The sequence below is a fragment of the Gallinula chloropus genome, assembly GCF_964237585.1.
Source record: "Gallinula chloropus genome assembly, chromosome: 5".
In the NCBI taxonomy this organism is placed as follows: Eukaryota; Metazoa; Chordata; class Aves; order Gruiformes; family Rallidae; genus Gallinula; species Gallinula chloropus.
Window position 1 is genome coordinate 57,615,540 of NC_140090.1, and position 18,127 is coordinate 57,633,666.

General features: G+C 39.2%; 1 protein-coding gene across 1 annotated transcript in view; it reads right to left on the minus strand.

The window, feature by feature from the left end:
- Window positions 1–1,033: 1,033 nt before the first annotated feature.
- Window positions 1,034–18,127, minus strand: part of LRMDA (leucine rich melanocyte differentiation associated) — a gene marked incomplete at both ends in the record, with an annotated part of 657,780 nt that continues 640,686 nt past the window's right edge. The window contains 1 exon segment of the mRNA XM_084265034.1: window positions 1,034–1,113. Coding sequence (XP_084121160.1) covers window positions 1,034–1,113 — 80 coding nt within the window.

Consider the following 18,127-nt stretch of genomic DNA (forward strand, 5'->3'; position numbering starts at 1 on the left):
ATTGACTTTCCCCCCTCTCTGAATAATCATATCCATCTGGTGGCAATTTTATTTTATATCACTCTCTTTAAGCACTTTTTTTCCTTTCAAAATTTAAGCATTTAATTCTAACTGTAACCTCTGTACCAGTTAAAAATATCTTGTGAAATAAACCAGGAATAATACACACTGTCGGTTATCACAATTGAGGGCTTCTTCAATGTATAGAGTTAAGCCATGCCCCTATATTGCAGCATTAGAAGTGATCACTTTTCTGAAGGTCAGAGTTAGAAAATGTTGTGACAGAATTTAAGAATTCGCAAATTTTGTTTGTCTGCAAAATTACTTATATCATTTTCCTTTGCATACAAACAAGTATACAAGTTGATAGTGCTTCGCATGACTGAAATATTTTCAGGATTTTTTTTTTGTCTGTTGAAAGGAAAAACAATCCATCTAGGCTCATTTGGGAGTGAAGGGGGAACACCAAACAGGAAAAAAAAAAAAAAAATCCACCCTATGAAAGGATTTGTGTAAGCATGTATGAGATGATAGAAACACAAGCACTTAATTCACGGCGGGGGGGGGGAGGGGTGTTGGAAAGAACAGATAAGGGCTTTTTCATCTGAAATTATAGCCTCTCTCTTTTATAAACACTTTGATATCACCAGCCACTTTTGCTCAACAGGCAAGCTGGAGATAAACGCGCTGCATTTGCTAAGGTGCCGATGGACAGAGCATGCTCACTGAAGCCCCAGGTGTGACCCCTGCTCTTCTGCGAGCAGCAATTGGACCAGGCAATCCATCACGGTGCTCCTCCTGTCAGGCCGGGTGCTCGGCTGCAGCTGTCTGTCACACTGGTGGATGGGACCTGCTTAAAGGCAATCATGTCAATCTCTATGTGACTACTCAGACTAAGATAGAAGGATGATCTTGACAGGCTTGGCAAAGTCAGCAGAAGGCACTAGAGGACTTTAGTTACATGCTTAAAATTTAGATGCAATTTGTGCTTCTTATGTGGAGGGATTGAAGAGGCATGAAACAATGCTGTGTTTTACAGCTGGTCGTCTCGGATGAATCTGTTGCCCTCGGAATGTTTTCCATAGTAAATGTAGCGGCATTTTCCCAAAATGCCTACAATAAAAAGGAAATGGATTACAGTTAGGACAGCAGTGGCATAATATGCAAATAAAGCACAGAACTAGGGAAATTTCAAGAAGGGAATAGAACAGTTTTCTCCTGTCCTGCAAAGGAAAGTTTACACATTTGAAATATTCAGTATTACCATTTCAATTGGCAGTTTTGAATCCACTGGGAAAATGTGTGTTCAAACACCTGCATGACCTATCCTGTTAAACATACATCCACGGGTGTCTTCAAAAACAGAATGTCATAACACTGAAACATCATACACTGTATGTACACATTATACACAATACTACTCTCCTGCTTTTGAAAGCCAGGAAGTCTGGGTTGAAGTTACAGTTTGTACTCTCTGTAATCTCTCTGCTACGTGCTTAGAGGCTTTTCCCAATGATTAAAACAAAACAAACAAAAAAACCCCACAAAATTACAGTTTAATGTGGATCCAGAAAAAAAACAAACATTCAAACCTTCATAAAGTCTCTTAAAGTCTCTTTAGGTGCTTCATAAAGCACCTAAAGTCATCCCTGCCTTGCAGTGGCAGAGAACTGAAGCGACCGGTTGCAATCCACACCAGAAATCATCAACAGGCATGGGATAGAACTTGGGAATTCCTAATTGCTAGCCCTTCAGACTTGTGTTTTTCCCAGACATACAAATAAAAATTCCATAAAAACATTTCCAAATTAGCTCTCCAAACAACATCGCATGAGCAAAATCCATTATAAATTAGCTAAATATCAGTATATAGATGATGCTTTTAAAAATTAGTGAAAACACTGCTTTTGGGAGACAAGACATGTTATTTTCAGCGGCAACAGACAGCTTCCTCAGGCGTGTTGCTGTGACTGCTATGGGTGAGCCACACACACCTGCAGATCTCGCTACCTTATTCAAAAGCATCCCCTCTGGTGGTACTAAGTAGTATGTGAAAGCGTAAGTTCACAGTCACATCCCACCTATGAACATCCACAAAGTTGCTAAATTTTACTAGCAGAGTTGTTCTTTATGGCCCCAGGCATGTATAGTCAAATTAAAGTCATCTCCCATGCATAGAAGGAAGGTGAAAGAGTCTCCTCTACCTTGGGAGCGTCTTAACACAGCAATCACTCAAGTACCTAGCTCACCCCCGTAAGAGCAAACATAACCTAGCCCAAAGGAGACAAAGACTGCCTTACATAAAGGGTAAAGACGGGGGAGGAGCAGATCCTGAAATCATTGCTGGTTCAGCTTTCCAGGACTCTCAGAGTCAACACTGTGCTCACCTGCGGTATCAATTAAGCATGCAACCTTTTATATTCTGCATCTATTTTTCCAGAATAACATGCATCAGATAAGCTACTAAAGCCTTGGAAGGCATGGGTTGTGCAAGATAACTTTAACCCATGCTTTTCTTTCCTTCTGAGATATTAGGATAGTAACACATTCCTACAGGGGTGGTGGTGTGGGGGGAAGATAGGCCTGTCATGTGTTATGAAAAACACATTCCTCTGCAGCATAATGCATACGGGGACTATATGGCACAGTGCCTGATGGTCCTATCGTCTTCAAAAATTTCAATTTCAGTAATTTCATTAGTGGAGCAGTTTCCACATTCAAGGGATGATATTATCATCCTAAGCAAGTGTCACATGAAAAGCAAAGATTTTTTCCCCCCAAACAGATGATATTCCCAGTCAAACTGCATCAGGCATTAGGTTGGTAACAAGGCCATTTAGAGCTCTAAATGTAAAGGATACGAACAGTTTATTAATGGCATTCTTCAGACTCCTTTCTCACTGGCATTGATAAAAGTCTTGTTTGAGGTCTGACACATTTCTTAAGGACTGGAAGCTAGACTGTTTATAGAGATGCTGGTGAGAGAGTGCTGTTTGATGAATGCTGGAGACTGTAGCTAGGTGTCAGCGCTTAGAAAATGAGGCAAGGACATGAGGTATTAATATTGTCAATGATCTCTTGACAGGAAAACAGATACTGCATTCACCATCAGATTTAAATAGACATCAAGTGCATTAATGACAGAAGGGCAGACTTCAAACAAAGGGGGCTGTATGGTGCTGCGCTGAGCCAGTCTCTGAGTTGGCAATAACCTGATCTGAAAAGACACTGTCAGGGCTACAGACAGGCCCAGGATTGTGTGCGGTGACAGAAAACAGAGATGCTGACAGAGATACCGGTGCCATATTATGCCAAGTATATTCTAACACTGTCTCCAGCCCTAACTAAATCTGACATCATTTCCTATCACTTATAGTATCCTCCACTGCTCCGGCAGAATATTTCTCCCCAGACATCATTACAAACTCCACTGTAGTTTTAAAGTTACTGGCAGGCCTGTGCTGTCGTGGAGGCTGGGTCTAGAGGCCTAAGGATAACCTCAGTCAATCTAAATTTGGAGTTTGCTGGAGAAGTGCTCTCATTTTCACTGATATCTCAGCTACTTGAGGTGATCCGAACGCTAAAGTGTGAGGAGCTGTCACCTTGAATAAAATCCTTAAAGTAAAGACGCTCAGTTCCTGGGATGCTCAGCAAAGATGTCGGACAGTCTGGCAGCAGGAAATGAAATCCAGCTGCTGCTGCTCGCCTGGGGATAAAGGTGCTTGGGCTAGTGACAGTTAAAGTCAGCTGAAATTTTTGAACTCCTGCAGCCCACAATTGTTTAAATTAAGGAAGTGTTGTCTCCGCAGAGATTCCCTACGCAGGCACACAGCTGTGATTCGATTGCCAGGCACATTACATACACCACTCAGAGAGTCTTGATAAAACACAGTTGAAAATGTTGCCGTGAGACTTTATTTATCATGAAGGTTATTTGTAAAACAATAATCTTGCTCATAAATTAAATGCAGTGACTGGTTAGTTTGTTTTGTTTTGTTTTCTCCACTCCATTTCCTACCTCCTTTTGGTGACTGCAAAAAACTCAGAGAACTACTAAAGGCTTGTGTGCTGCAATAAGAATTTTGATGCTAAGGTAGGTCATACGTGAATTTAGGAAACCTACTGCTTCTGTCCTGCCTATCTGCTATAGTATTCATTTCTCATAGTTCAGGGGCAAGAGTATGCTTGTGGTTCTGCACACAGGCACAAACAAGGGGAGGAACAGGGGGAAACAATACATCTGTGGCTGTTGTGATGTTTTTTAATTAAAATATCCAGCATTGACCATAATAAGCTAAGTATACCCCCATACATCAAAACAACACATAGCATCCTGAATGAGATTTCTGCTCATGGTTCTTAAGAAATGACAACACAAGGTCTCTTGAGGGATCATCTTCCCCGAATGAGGCTTCTAATTTTTAAGTAGCTGCTTCTACCATCACCACAAGCTGTTAAAACTATAATTATGAAAAAAATGCATTGGGAAGAGTAATTTTTAAATTCACTCTTTATCTTTTAAATGTTTCCCCCCCTTGGAATGGATGTTCTAATTATGCTAGGTAAGTAATGACCTTGCAGTTGCCTGCATGTGTTGTATCAGTCTTTCTTCACAAACACATTGTAATGTCAGCAACACCAGCTTTTCCTTAGCCAAGGGAAAACCCAATTATCCAAATAAATAAATAAATACATACATGCATACTAAAGCATTTGAAAAATTGTTCAAGTCATGTTTGCTCCTTTTAAACTGGGCATGTGTTGCAGAGAGCTGTGGTGCAGCTGGACATCCATACACTTTCCTAGAGAAAATAAAGTTTGCAGACCTTCATATATTTTATGGAAAATGGTCAAAAAGTTGCAATGGGATGTGTTAGATCTATAGACCATACACAGCCTCAGTAACAGGTCAAATTCAGCTCAGGCCATCAGTGACTTAAGGGAATTGTTGTCTGGTAGCATCTTGTTGCCTTTCTCGGTTTACTCTTTGTCCTAGCAAATAAATGTTCTACATCTATAAAAAAATTCTCAGCTATCACAGCTGGGGCAGCTGTTATCAACACAAACTTCTTCAGTAGCATTCAGTTTTCTTTAAAAAGTAATTACTAAAACTAAGTAGTGAAGCCAAAATTTTTGCCACCCCCATCAAATCCCACTGCCACATCTGCCCAAGATCCCCCTGAGGCACCCATTTGAACATCAAATGTTTTTAATAAACCCCTCTGCAAACACAAGCAGCGAAGTATTCACAATTAAATTTTTTTGTCAAACACATTGCTCTATTATATACATCAGGGGTTACATTTACATACATACATACATACATACATACAGTCCTCTGCCTGCACCAGAGGTGCTCCTACTAGGAGCTGTGATCAGAAAACACATCTCACTTTATACACAGATGCAATATTCTAGCAGAATTCCACTTCACCTAACTTTGAGTACAGTGCCTAAATCCTCCACTGCCAATTTGTATTTGATCCATATTCATCTCTTTTTCTGCAACCTGCTGTTGTATAGTTTTGCTATGGGCTATTAAACAGCTGCCATGTTCCACCAAGAAGCTGGGTACATTTCAGTGTGGTTATACTACCAATCTGTAAACTGGTTTGAGACCCTCCAGGATAAAATATCAACATCATTATATTTTTTTTTTTCATAGGCATTTGGGCATATTCTACAATTAATGAACAGAAGTTGCAAAATTCCCCTAAATACTAATATGAAGTTCTTTTAAAGGAAAATAATTCCCTACCTACAACATTTTAAGGTGAATAAATACATGTCTACAAACAGTTTCAAGTCTGCAATGCTACTGATTTAGGCAAAACACCTCTACCAGTTGAATTAACTTTAAAATCTTAGAAACATTTTAATTTAAAAACTGTACCTTTGTGGAAATTCTAACTCTCTCTAGTTGTCTATTTGACAACTTTTGATTTTCTATTACACTTTGACTTTTGATGAGAAATGAAGTACTAGGAGAGGAAAGGAACTCAGTATCTAACAGTGATAGGAAAAAAAGAAAAAAGAATAAATTAAAAGTTTACTTGGAACCAAGAAGCGTACTTTCGGTTACGCTGAGTCTTGTGGCTGTAACATCAAGGAGATACTTTTTAAACATTGACTGTTTGTCCAAGTCAGACTTCTAAGGTTCATTCATCTGCTTTAACTTTCAGACATTTACTTATTTATAGTTGGGCCTTCATAGTTGTTTATGTAGAAATACATTTTTATAAACAAGAACAATAGTTTGAGCAATTAGAAACACGAAGTCCTTGACTTTTGGAGATGTGTTACAGAGAATAGCAAGGAAGAATGCTTGAGTTATATTGCCATTCCATATTCTGTAAAATGGGCCAAATATAATCAAAGATTTAAAACTATAAACTTATAGGACAAGAAAGGAAGGAATTCTAGACACTTTTTACACTTCATGTTGACTTTCAGTGGAAGAGAACACTTTTTTCCATTGAATATGTTCTAGCCTATGAACTCACTGACACAGAAATCTGAGAAGATCACTTGGAAAATAAGAAAAGGTGTAAAGGATCACCTGGGTCACTAAGTCCTCCCAAAAGCAGCCAAGTATGTAACTCAGAAGGTCCGCTCAGACGTTCACTTGGCTCCAGCAGACAAACCACTGTCACTATAGTTTCAGCTTATATTTTCAGTTCAAGCTGAAAAATTGCAACATGAAACAGCAAATGAAAACGGAAGAGTTGAAGCTGTCCTTGCTAACATGATGAGATCTCTGACTTAATCTATTTGTTTTCAACTGCAGATTCCAGAAGGATCCATGTTGGAGTCAAGACTGGAGCCAATACTAAATCTAGACTCCTTAAATCAGAGCAGAGGGAGCAACAGAGAGGAGCATACAACAGATAAGGAATTGAATGCCTTTGGTTGTGCTACAGCTGAATGCCATAGAAGGGTTATTTTACGAAGACCTGAAGAAATATAGTAATAAACAAAATCCAAACAAAATCCCTAGAATTGTATCATAAGATATTCACAAGTACCCAAATAACAAATCCACAAATATTGACTTCACTTATGTTATAAATTCCTCCAAAATTATCGGTATGTAAAGAGATCAGGTTGTGCTTGTGAAGGCTAAGGACAGAGCTCTGCCTAAGGCAGAATTCCCACACCATGGCCACAACACACACAGAGTGGTCCCCAACTACTCCCAAAGAGGTCACCAAGGATTAAGGAACGCAGTCCATTGCAGGTTTTCTGGAGGAGAACATTCCTTCAGCAGCAAACTGCTGATCCTGTGTCTCCCTTCCCTCTGTGAGTAACAACACTAAAGGAAGGTAACCTTCACGTTCAGGGGAGATGAATTACGTCTTTGCTCTGCTCCCTGCACAGGGATGCCAAAAAGCAAAACATTTTTCTTTGGATGCCCTACAGCATAAGGGACAAAGTGGTCTTTCAGACTGAAAGAAATTACCAAAAAGCACAAAATCAAATCTGTATCCAGTTTACAGCAATGGTGTTGGAATTACACACCTACGCTAGAGCTGAAAGGAATCAGAGCAGGCAACTAAGACACTGAATTATTGCAAGTATCCTGCACAGACAAGTACTGTGACATGTCAAGTCTCACTGGCCTGTTTTAGGAAGGGGGGAAGAAAAGGGGGAGTACGTGGGGAAGTGAGAGTAGGGGAGGGGAAGAGAGCAGTCAACAGGGAGACGATGTTGGAAAAATTTGCAGTGAAGGTGATAGGAATACAAAGATGTGAAGTTTGCATCCCAGGCCAAGGGAGCTGCATAAATGTTCAGTGTAAACTAGCAGTCAAGCTGATGTGTGATAAAGTGCAGCCTGCTGTAAATACACTTCAGGGCTCCCAATGCAGCTGTGGATGAAACTTGCAATTTGGGGGTGGTGGTGGGGGGTGGTGGTGGTGGTGTATTAAAAAGAAAAAGAGGAAAGAAAAAAATGCACTGCAAGCTTTTTCTCACATAATCTGTTACTGGAAAATTGAGAAGCTTGTCCAAGTCCGTGGGAATAAGCTGATGAGCTGATACTTAATAATAAACCATATTGTGTCATGGTGTGGAGTCATCTAGATCCATTCAGGCCACAAACTATATTACTTTATACAGCCCTGGCTGACATACATTTAAAGCCCTCTACACATTAAGGAGCCATTAGGCTGACAGATTAAAAGTTATCTTGGAGCTAATGTTTCCATTATGCGTATCCTGGCAGTGGAACAATCAACACACTGTTCCTCAGATGTCATACTTTGTTTAAAAAAAGGGTAGGGGGGAGAGAAGGGGGAAAGGAGGGTATCTCTCCCTCCTTGAATGACATTGACATGATCAGCTTTGATCTGGGCATGTGCTGTCTACAGATCCTCTACAGTTGGCTAAAATAGGAGCATTTAGGGCATAATACTTTAAATCATTAACCGGTTCCTTACTCCTCTGTGTATCATTGTTACAATTTAAGGTCCCACACTTGGGATTTCTTTGGAGTTTTTCCATGCTTATTGCAACCATCATCAGAGAAATATGTTGGGCAGGGGGTGGGGGTGTTGCCTCTCCAGCAAAAATGAAGCAAAGAGCACCAAACAGAAAAAATCCCACCAACAAATGCTTTTGTCTCTTCAGTGAGTGTATCTTCACCATGTTTGCACTTTTAAATAATGTCATGGATGGAATTAATGCCAACTTCACAATGAAATATTTCTTGTTGAATATGTTAAAGTTTTAAAGCCTTTTTCTTTTAATAGTTAGAAATATAAATTGCTTATTCAGCTAGGTACTGCAAAGAAACCCAAATACAAAGAAAGCATCAGCATGCCAGATATTACTGGTGAGCCTGTGCTTTAATTCAGATATATTGAATACCCTTGAGGGAGATGGAGTAAAGGAAGCATGGTTTCACAGTTCTTTTCGTCTTTTAAACACTTCTTTGTATACCTCATTCTCTCATATATGGTCTCAATAGGAGTAGTACACTAAAGGCAGAACAAATTGCTGTGAATTGCAAGTCAGGTTACATCTGTTAAACACCCTTCATCTCTACACCAATGTCACGAGAGTTTAATTGCTTTCCGCTAACGACCCAATACCCCAAGCTGGACAGCAATTGCAGTAACCAGGAAAAAGCCACTCCCGCCAGAGCAGACCCATGCCCGGCTCCCCTCCGCCCGGCAGCTCCCAGCCGGGAACATCAGCACTAGAGGGCAGCAGGCATTTGTCTAACGCACGGACCGCACCGCCGGGCTTAATGTTCCGATGTGACAATTAAAGCAATACTGTTTGTTAGCTTTGCGGCCAATTTCTTGTTCTGTCATGATCAAAGACAGTATTTATACAACCTCTGCTTTCAGCCTTTCGCCTCGGAGCCTGACTTCTGGTGGACTAATCTCAATGAGCATCAGTTTGTACATACAGATGGCTACAAAAGGTTGTCACTGTGTAGTGGTGTGAACAAAAGGCTCAAAATATTGGGGGGGTGGGAGAGGGGGAAACGGATGACACACACCATTCGTCTACACCACCAGCTCCCAGTGCAGCTGGGGTGGCACATGTTACTTTCTCACTTTCACAGCAAATTCTAGTGTAGTTCTGAATGATCTTTCTCTTACTTTTGATAATGTAACAGTATGATCACTGAAGTGACGCAAGAAACACATAATATATTCAGAATGGTGGAGGCAAAGGAGTTGCGAAATCCCATCCCTACCATACCTTAAGGTTCAGCCGAGCAGTGCATACTCTCCATATTACCTTAAAAGATTTTCAGTTAATTTGGCTAACATGGCACTTCTGTAGGCTGTTCTATACTTTGGGCTAATTTCTACTAATAATATTTACATTAATCAGGAATAGAGTTAAACCAGAAAAAATGATAAGGTCATTAAGAAAACAGAAAGTAAGTAAAATTATAACGCACTTCACAAACTTTAACCATGCGCAGATTGCATTAGTAGTAAAATGTCAGGAGAGAAAATGAGGGAAGCAAGCTCTTTCAGTAACTGTGATAGAATTAAACAAATGTAAGATGATTTATGGGGCAGAAAGCAAACTTTTGGAATAATTGTTCGGAAAGACTGCAAGCATTCCAATAAAATTACAAATTCTTATGTGAAAAAAAATTCGAGCAGCAGGGCCCTTCTGGAGAGTTTAGACATAAATTTGGCTCATCTCATGAGTAAAGCTTGCTTTTGGATCTCAAATGTATCCCTGCTGGAGGAGTTCACATTAGGAAAAAAAAAAGCGCCATACACAATTCAGTCTGGCTCAACTGGTTTGAAATTTCTCAAGAGAGTCATCTGAAATAAAGACAAGTTGCTTTTTATTTTTAAAGCTGGGAAAGTCTCTCAAATAAAATTAAAGAGCATAATGAAATAGTGCTGCTGTCACATTATGAAACAGTTAAGGGAACCTTTTTTGCATGCCATTACTTGCTCCTTTCCATAAGTCCTTCCTCAGAAACAAAGGAAACATTTAACTAATTGCTAATGATAGGATTGCTATAATTCTTCCCAATACAAAACCAAGTGTTTTTTAAGATGCTGATACTACAAGGCCCTGGATTGCCTTGATTTCTGGAGGAAGCTGAAAGCATTTGGTACTTTGTACGACAGATCCAGACCCCACACAACTGGTGAGCTCCTCTCTCTTCTGTAGCTGTTGCTATATAGCACCAAATGAAATCAGAAATACATCTGGATCCAGACAGCTGAAGAGTTCAGAAAATACCTAGTTCTCTGGACAAAGCATAGGCTTGCCTCTTAGCAGAATTTTGTTCTATGCTATAGTGAGTAAAACACCATCTGCTATTGCTAAATACTTACTGGCCATAGACTAGTTCCCAAACACTGACTGCCTCCAGTACTGCATGCCAAAATATTGTCATTGTTTCCTATCCTCAACTTCTTTCCCCCTTCCTCAGCCTCCTTTTAAAAAGATGCTAATGACAGGAAGGATGAAGGTTAAATCGCAATGGACAGCAGAACACACTTTACAAGCGCACTTGTAGCCTCTATGGAAGCTTTTTCTAAAGATTAAAAAAAAAGGTAGGGGGCTAAGCAGTTGCTTGAGAGAGGCACATTAAAACCCTTCCATTAGGGTCAGAATCACTAAAGTTTAGTCAATGCACCAAGGACTTTCTAACAAATATCATGCTTACTAAACATTTTCTACTACATCATGGATATTGGTGGAGTGTGTCAGTTAATCAGTATTCACCCGCTTTGACAGCTTGAAATATTACTCACTTATTTGGCTGGTTCAAATTTGTCAGACTTGACTATGTCATAAGTTAACATGTCCCCATATTAAAAGGGAGCCAACTGGCAAATGTGCACATTGGACCTAATAAAACACATCTGGTGAAACAATCAAGTTCCACTGATCACTGTATCACTCATAAGCACAAATTAACAGCGAATGTCTTTGAGACTACCAAGCTAAACAGGAAGCAATAATCTGCTACCTACCACTTTACCAAATATCCTTTAAATGGTTAACTGAATGATAAAACCTCCACCATGTCCTGTTACACAGACATTCAACTGCTTGGTTAAAGCTGCATAAATATTTCAGATGTCTTGGGTAATTTGCTGATACAAATGGAAGAAGTGCTTAAGACAGAAGCTGTTCTTCAATCCAGAGAATTATTTTTTTTTTTGACCAAGGAAGCCTCATCTGCCAGAGGCAGGCCATTTAGGCAGTGGATCTTACAGGTAATACTCTTCACCTTTGCTCTCAGAGCAGGTGCCATTAAAACAGAAAGCACTCTACAGATAGCAGGTAGTCCAGGATTAGTCAACCACATGAATTCATAGTGGGAAAACTAGTCACATGCAGTTGTTGTTTGGTTAAACCTATCCAACAGTAGGGTCCTGAGTGCTGCTGTTAAGCCTGGGGCAGCACCAAACTGTCTCTATTCAGAAGGAGTAAATACTGGGCATGCTGGCTTCCACAGCATCCTTTGTGCTCTCTGACAGAAGCAATGCACAGCACAACTGCCCTACTGAAGACCTCAAAGATCGCAAAAGCAACAGAAAAAAAATATACAAGAAAGATCTTCTCAGGGATAAGGAAAGCTTAACCACTTACGTGTGTGCAGTGAACCCTCTGGTCCTTTCAGAGAGGCTCCTGGGAAGCAGCTGTAGGCTACTGAAGTATTTCAGTCTTTGGGCAAAACAAGCTTGACATCCCTGTTGGCATCTCTGCTGAGAACAGACACTGGCCTTACTCAGAAAACATCAAACGTGACTTTCTGCTAGCTGTGGTGAAGCTGAATACTGAAGGCAGGGGGAGGAGAGGTCATAGAGGAAGCAGTAGTTAACGGGGTAAAGTGAGTGTTATAATCCCCAAATTGCAGTTGGACTGAATGTTTTCAGACAATTTGCCTGTCTAAACCAAGACAGTATCATTTTTCTTTCTTCTAGGAGAGGGTTAAGAATAATCTGAAGCTTGGAAAATGGCTGCTGTTGATACTAGTGAGGCCTTCTCTTTAACTAGATCCTTCAGGAAAAAACAAATTAATCAACAGCCAGCTGAAGTGGGTTTAATGATTGCATTCTGCATACAATCAGCTTTTCCCTTTTCAAGGGCCATCAATATGTCAAGGGAAGACATATCTGAAGGATATAGCTCTTAACATCAAGGTTATCTATTCTCCACAAGGCTCCCACTCCTTACTGGGCTGATACTTTACACTGCCTGTGTCTAACATTTTCATCAACTCTGCAATCAATCAAGGTAATAATGTTGTGCAAAAAATCAATTAACAACGCAATTAAACTTTCCTTATTATCTCAAAGGGCTGAAATAATACCTAAAGGGAAGATAGACTCACTGAATGCAGACATCCATAACCCAATGTGAAAGTGAATTATGAGGTTAGACAGATGCAGGCATGTACTGGCGCTGTTATTTTCAAAGGGATATATCTCATCCAGGCAGTGTATCAGTCACCACCAATCCCATACCCTAAAATTCCAAATTACTTTTAAGAAATATACGATGTGCAATATCCATTTCATATTCTCTTTTAGAGATAAACCCCCCAAAATCTGAACAGGAGTATTATTCAAAGACAAAATGATCTTTCAGAGAGAACATAAAATATAAAAGCTATAATAACATTTACATCTGTATACCACCCATGTCTGTAAATGCAGGTCATCAATTATACATAATCTGTACTGAATAAGGAACAGAGGAAGCTGCACAACATTTAAAGCCCAAAGGCTCAAATTTGCAAATACCTTGCACCAAGTACATTGAAGGAAGAGCCCCAATATAAACACATGCAGCAACAACAGCAAGGACTTAAGTATCACTCACTGAAAATAAGACAGAGTGCCTATATTATTTTGTAATTACATTCAACCCTCACGGAAACATCATTCCCAAGAGCTGAGAGTTTTAAAATGCATTGAAAGCAGACAATTAACCACTTGCTGTTGGGAGGATTTGGGTTTTAGCATAAAGATGTTAAGGATCACAGGCAGTCAGCACATCAACACAATGGAGTTAATATAGTTAGGAACCCAGGTGCAACGGTCCTGTGTCAGAGATGCATAGACGAGGATTTGGAGGAGAGAGAAGAGGCAAGTAGAGAAAGCATACATCTAAAATTAACTACCATATGAGTGATCTTGCTAGTCCCCAGGGACAAACAAAAAAAGGTTGTTATACAAAGAAAATGACCACGGACCAAGCTCGGTGTTTTGTGGGTTTTTTTTCGACTCCTATCATTTTCTACCACACAACCTGAGCAGTCCCCCTCAGCCCCCCTCGTTTGTTTCCCAACACCCAACTGTCTCTGTTGTTTTGATTTAACATAGGCAAAAAGATAATGAAAATAGAAAATATCTAAGGGAAACCTATGTCAGAGTGACAAGCTAAGATCACATCCTGTAATAACCTCAGGAAAATTTGGAAGTGAAAAAGGTTTCCCTTAAACGCCGCACTTTGAATTCCTCTATTAAAGGGCGCTCTGTGTGTCTGTGTTAGCAGAGGTGTTCTACAAAGCAGTTCTCACAGCAGGGTTTGCTTAAGCACATAACAGCTGCAGTTTAGAAATGGTCTATTCTTACAATTAGCTCATGTAGTGCAAGTGGCTTGTTTGGACCAAGAACATCTTTTTCTGTTGATAATTCTCCCTGGTTTTGTCTTTGTCTTCCACTTCCTGTTCTATTCCCTGCTACCTCCCATGCTGTGGAGTCAGTCATGGGTGAGACACAAATAAGTGAATTCAAAACTAAATTTTCCACAATTTTTGAATCGTTACACAGTTTTCCTGCACGGATTTGGGGCATTATTATTATCCCAGGATTAGAGAATTCAGCCATTACAATCTTAACCTTTAGAAACATAATTAATATGTTTTCATTTTCAATGACTTCATTGTGTGTCTATCAACTGGAACCATTCCTGCTGTGTATTTGATTCCACTGACGATGGGGTGTGTTGGATTTTAAATGATGTGCTAGCACTTCTGTTCCCTATATACTCTAGTTTATGTGTTATTCATGACTTGCATTTGGAGACATGGATGATACACAGATGTAAATGTTATTAAAGCTTTTGTGTTTTAGATTCATTGTGAAAGACTTCTTTGTTTTCAGATAATTCTTTTAACCATCACAAATAAGCAGCAATACATGACATTGTCTTGAGACATTTTTCTCTCCTGTTAAGCTTTTTGATGAAGAGACTTTTTCTTTCAATCCCTCCCTCCCTAATGTTCTCTCTTCATCAAAATATAGGATAAACTGACAGACAGCAGAGTTACACCTGCAGGATAATGTAGAAGTAAACCCCTTTTTTGTCATACGCTCATTATACAAAATCAGAAACAAAAGTTGCTTCATTTCTAAATAGCTGTCAGGGCTGTGGGTCCCAGTTCAAGAAGGCTGCAGCTGGCATAATTCTCAAACTGCCTTCTTTCCTTAACATCACATTCATATTCCTAAGGAATTAAAAATGAACATGGTAAAGAAAAAGGGGTTTTGCCCAATCATGCTTCCCTATCTTCTTTTTCACTTAGATTAATATTTTTTTTTTTTAGATAAATAGTTTTGTATCTCTAAAGATTTTGACTACATGACAGGTATACTGTGTATCTTTCTTGCACTGGTAGGTATTATGTAGGAAAAATACTGAAACACAAATATGTACTTAAATGCACAGTACAATTCAGCCTTGCAAAACATTATCCAGCCAGTAGTCAGAGGCAATTTTGGTTTTGATGGACAGATAAAAGACCATTAAATTTTTTCATCGTCACTTATTAAGGCAAAGGGTGAACAGGTAGATTTGTGTGTCTGGGTTGCTAAATCTTCAAGACAGCTGTATTAGGCTGCTGTACTTAAGTACATATATACTCCCACGTAACTTTGAACTGAAAGAAATGTGCTCTCAAAAAGCCATGCTTAATCACTAATAATTCTGTAATTTGACAATATTTGTTCATACACCCTTAGATACTTTCTCTCAATGAAGTTGAACCTCACATCAAATGTGTAGTCTTTGGTGTTCTCACATTTTCTGCCTTTTGCTTTAGAAGAAATCTTTTATATCAGGTTTTGTTTGGTTGTTTTTTGTTTGGGGTTCTTTTTTATTATTATTTCTGTATTTTATCCATTAAGCCTATAATAGATAGCAGCAGCTTCTCTACAGCATTTAAATATTCAGAAGCCAGGGTAAAAGGGGTTTCTTTGTCTGAAATTCAAGCCTCTTATTGTTAAAATCTAACTTGGAGTAATTTAGTCAAATGGTATAATGGGTTGACCAAGAAAGTAACTTCTTATGTCTTCTGCTGTAGGAATACTGTGCTGGGTAGTGGCAGCTTGCACTCCCCAACATACCATTTTACAAAGGACTTCATATTTTGTTGTGAATAGTTACTGGAAAGAGTTTTCCATTTGACAGACAATCAATCTAATGTCACCCACTCCTTACCTCCAATTTTCTACTAACACCACCTCTGTCTGGTACAATCTTGTTAATGTTTTGCTGTAGATACCTGCTGTTTTACTTCACATGCCACTAAAACTTACTGCTTTCGAGCAGTTTTGGTAAACTGCTTTTGAGCTTTATGAAACAGAAGACAATTTTTGAAACTGGACCAAACCTTAGCTTATTTAGCAGGACACTGCAAGCTTGCTTCTATGTCTTTCATGCTTCATTATGATGATAATAAAGCTCCAACCTTCACCAATTCAGCTCAGAACTACTCAAAAGAATATTTTCAACAGTCTGAAAACAGTATGTCATAGCTTAGTTGGCTTGCATTGCATTCCAGATAAATCATAGCCACAGCACAGTGTGGCTGTATGAGGTAAGGAGAAACCCACTCCCTACTGCAGGATGTAAGATCAGGAGGAAGTAGCATGTCTGGAAGCACGATCAGATTAGGCCATACTGGGTCCTCAAAACTACGAAGCTACTCTATTTTGGATAAGTGACACAGGGTCAGTAGAAGAGAGGGAAAAAAGGATACTTCTGTGTGATTTCAATGTTGTGCTACACTATTAGTTCTTCAGCCTTCACAGACTACCTGGCCAATGTACTCATTTCGTTCTTTTACTTTCATGCACATTTATTAATAGGCTTGCTCAAAAATGCAAATGGTCAACAGTAACATTTTCAACAATGCTTCAACAATTATTTTGCTATCAGGTCACAGTGTCTACAACATTATTTAGGCAAATCTGGCTTTATCCATAATATTAGTAGCCACCTTATCTGAAGTAGAACCCGATGCCGCACAACAAAGAATTGTTGAGGTAAAGTTGTTAAAATAACAGTATAAGATAAAATTGCCTTCCTGCCTGCCAAACAGAAGTTAGGTATGTCAGGTTCCTCTCTAGTAATAGGAGACTTCTGCCACTCCCTCAGTGCACTTGTCTGCCTTAAGCAGTCTTTGGTAAAGCCAACACAATATGCTTAAAGGTCATGAATTTGGAGGTCAGACATCAACCCACTACCAGATAACTCACTGCACTGTTAGTAAGAGGAATTATTTAACCAAATTGATTAGAGAGATGAAGTCAAGAGAGAACCAGTTGAACCAAGCAAACAGTGACCCATAGGCTTGAGACTATTTTCTTTCTGAAGTGGTTTCATGGTATACATTACCAGAAACTTCATGAGACCACTCTAGACCATCAAAGGTCCATTCAGATAAGATCACCCAATAAATGGGGTACTAAAACAGATTATAGAAAGATGGTAAAACATGATCTTCCTTTTTTCTTCCATTTATTAGAGATTTTTTTGTTTAACATGGAAGAGTTTGTCTTATAAGACCAAAAGATATGACAGTGATATGTATTTTTCTTTAGATACAGAAAATAAATTCACGTGGTCTTTCACATAGCCAAGCAACTGTGCAGGTCTGGTAAGTCTGGCGGTCTCGTATAGCCTTCTTCCCCATTTATAGCAATGATAGGTAAGTCCTGGACACACATGGCTCTAAAATTTATTGACTTCAAGTGCAATTAATATCCAAGCCTCTGGGAAGCTTATATAAAGCTATTACTCTGTTCAAAGGAGGGGGGGGAAAGGACCATCAAATGGTTATTCTGAAAGTTATTTTTCTGTTTTTCTTTGTCTCAGAAAGGAAAGGGGGAGGGGGGGAACAACTGTTCCATAATTATAAATCTTCTGAAATTGTAACTCAGGAAAAGACTTTTCAAATAAAATGTTTCCCAGAAAAGAATATTTGGCAGCGGTTGGCTCTTGTTTTTCCTAATAACCATTAAAAGTCTGCCCTAGTAAACCATTTTACTGCAACGTTTGAAATTGTAGAGTTTACATTTTATTTAATGAATAGTTGCAGAGCATTAAAGCAACATCTCATCGGCAAAACAGCTCCTTATCCTCGCTTTGTCTCAATTGGTTTTTTTACATTTCATTTTCAATGACATGTCAGACGTCTCTCACCAACCTCAAAGGAAAGTTGAATGCAGGGCTTACAAAGTTAAGCTGACATTTGCTCTCTTCCAATAAAAAATATTTAGTCCATTAAACATAAATACCTGTCATTATGATACATGGACTGGGTACAAGCCTCCCGTTTCCCTCTGATGTTTATTACATCCAAACAACTGCAGTGCCTGCATGTTTTCAACTTTAGTGT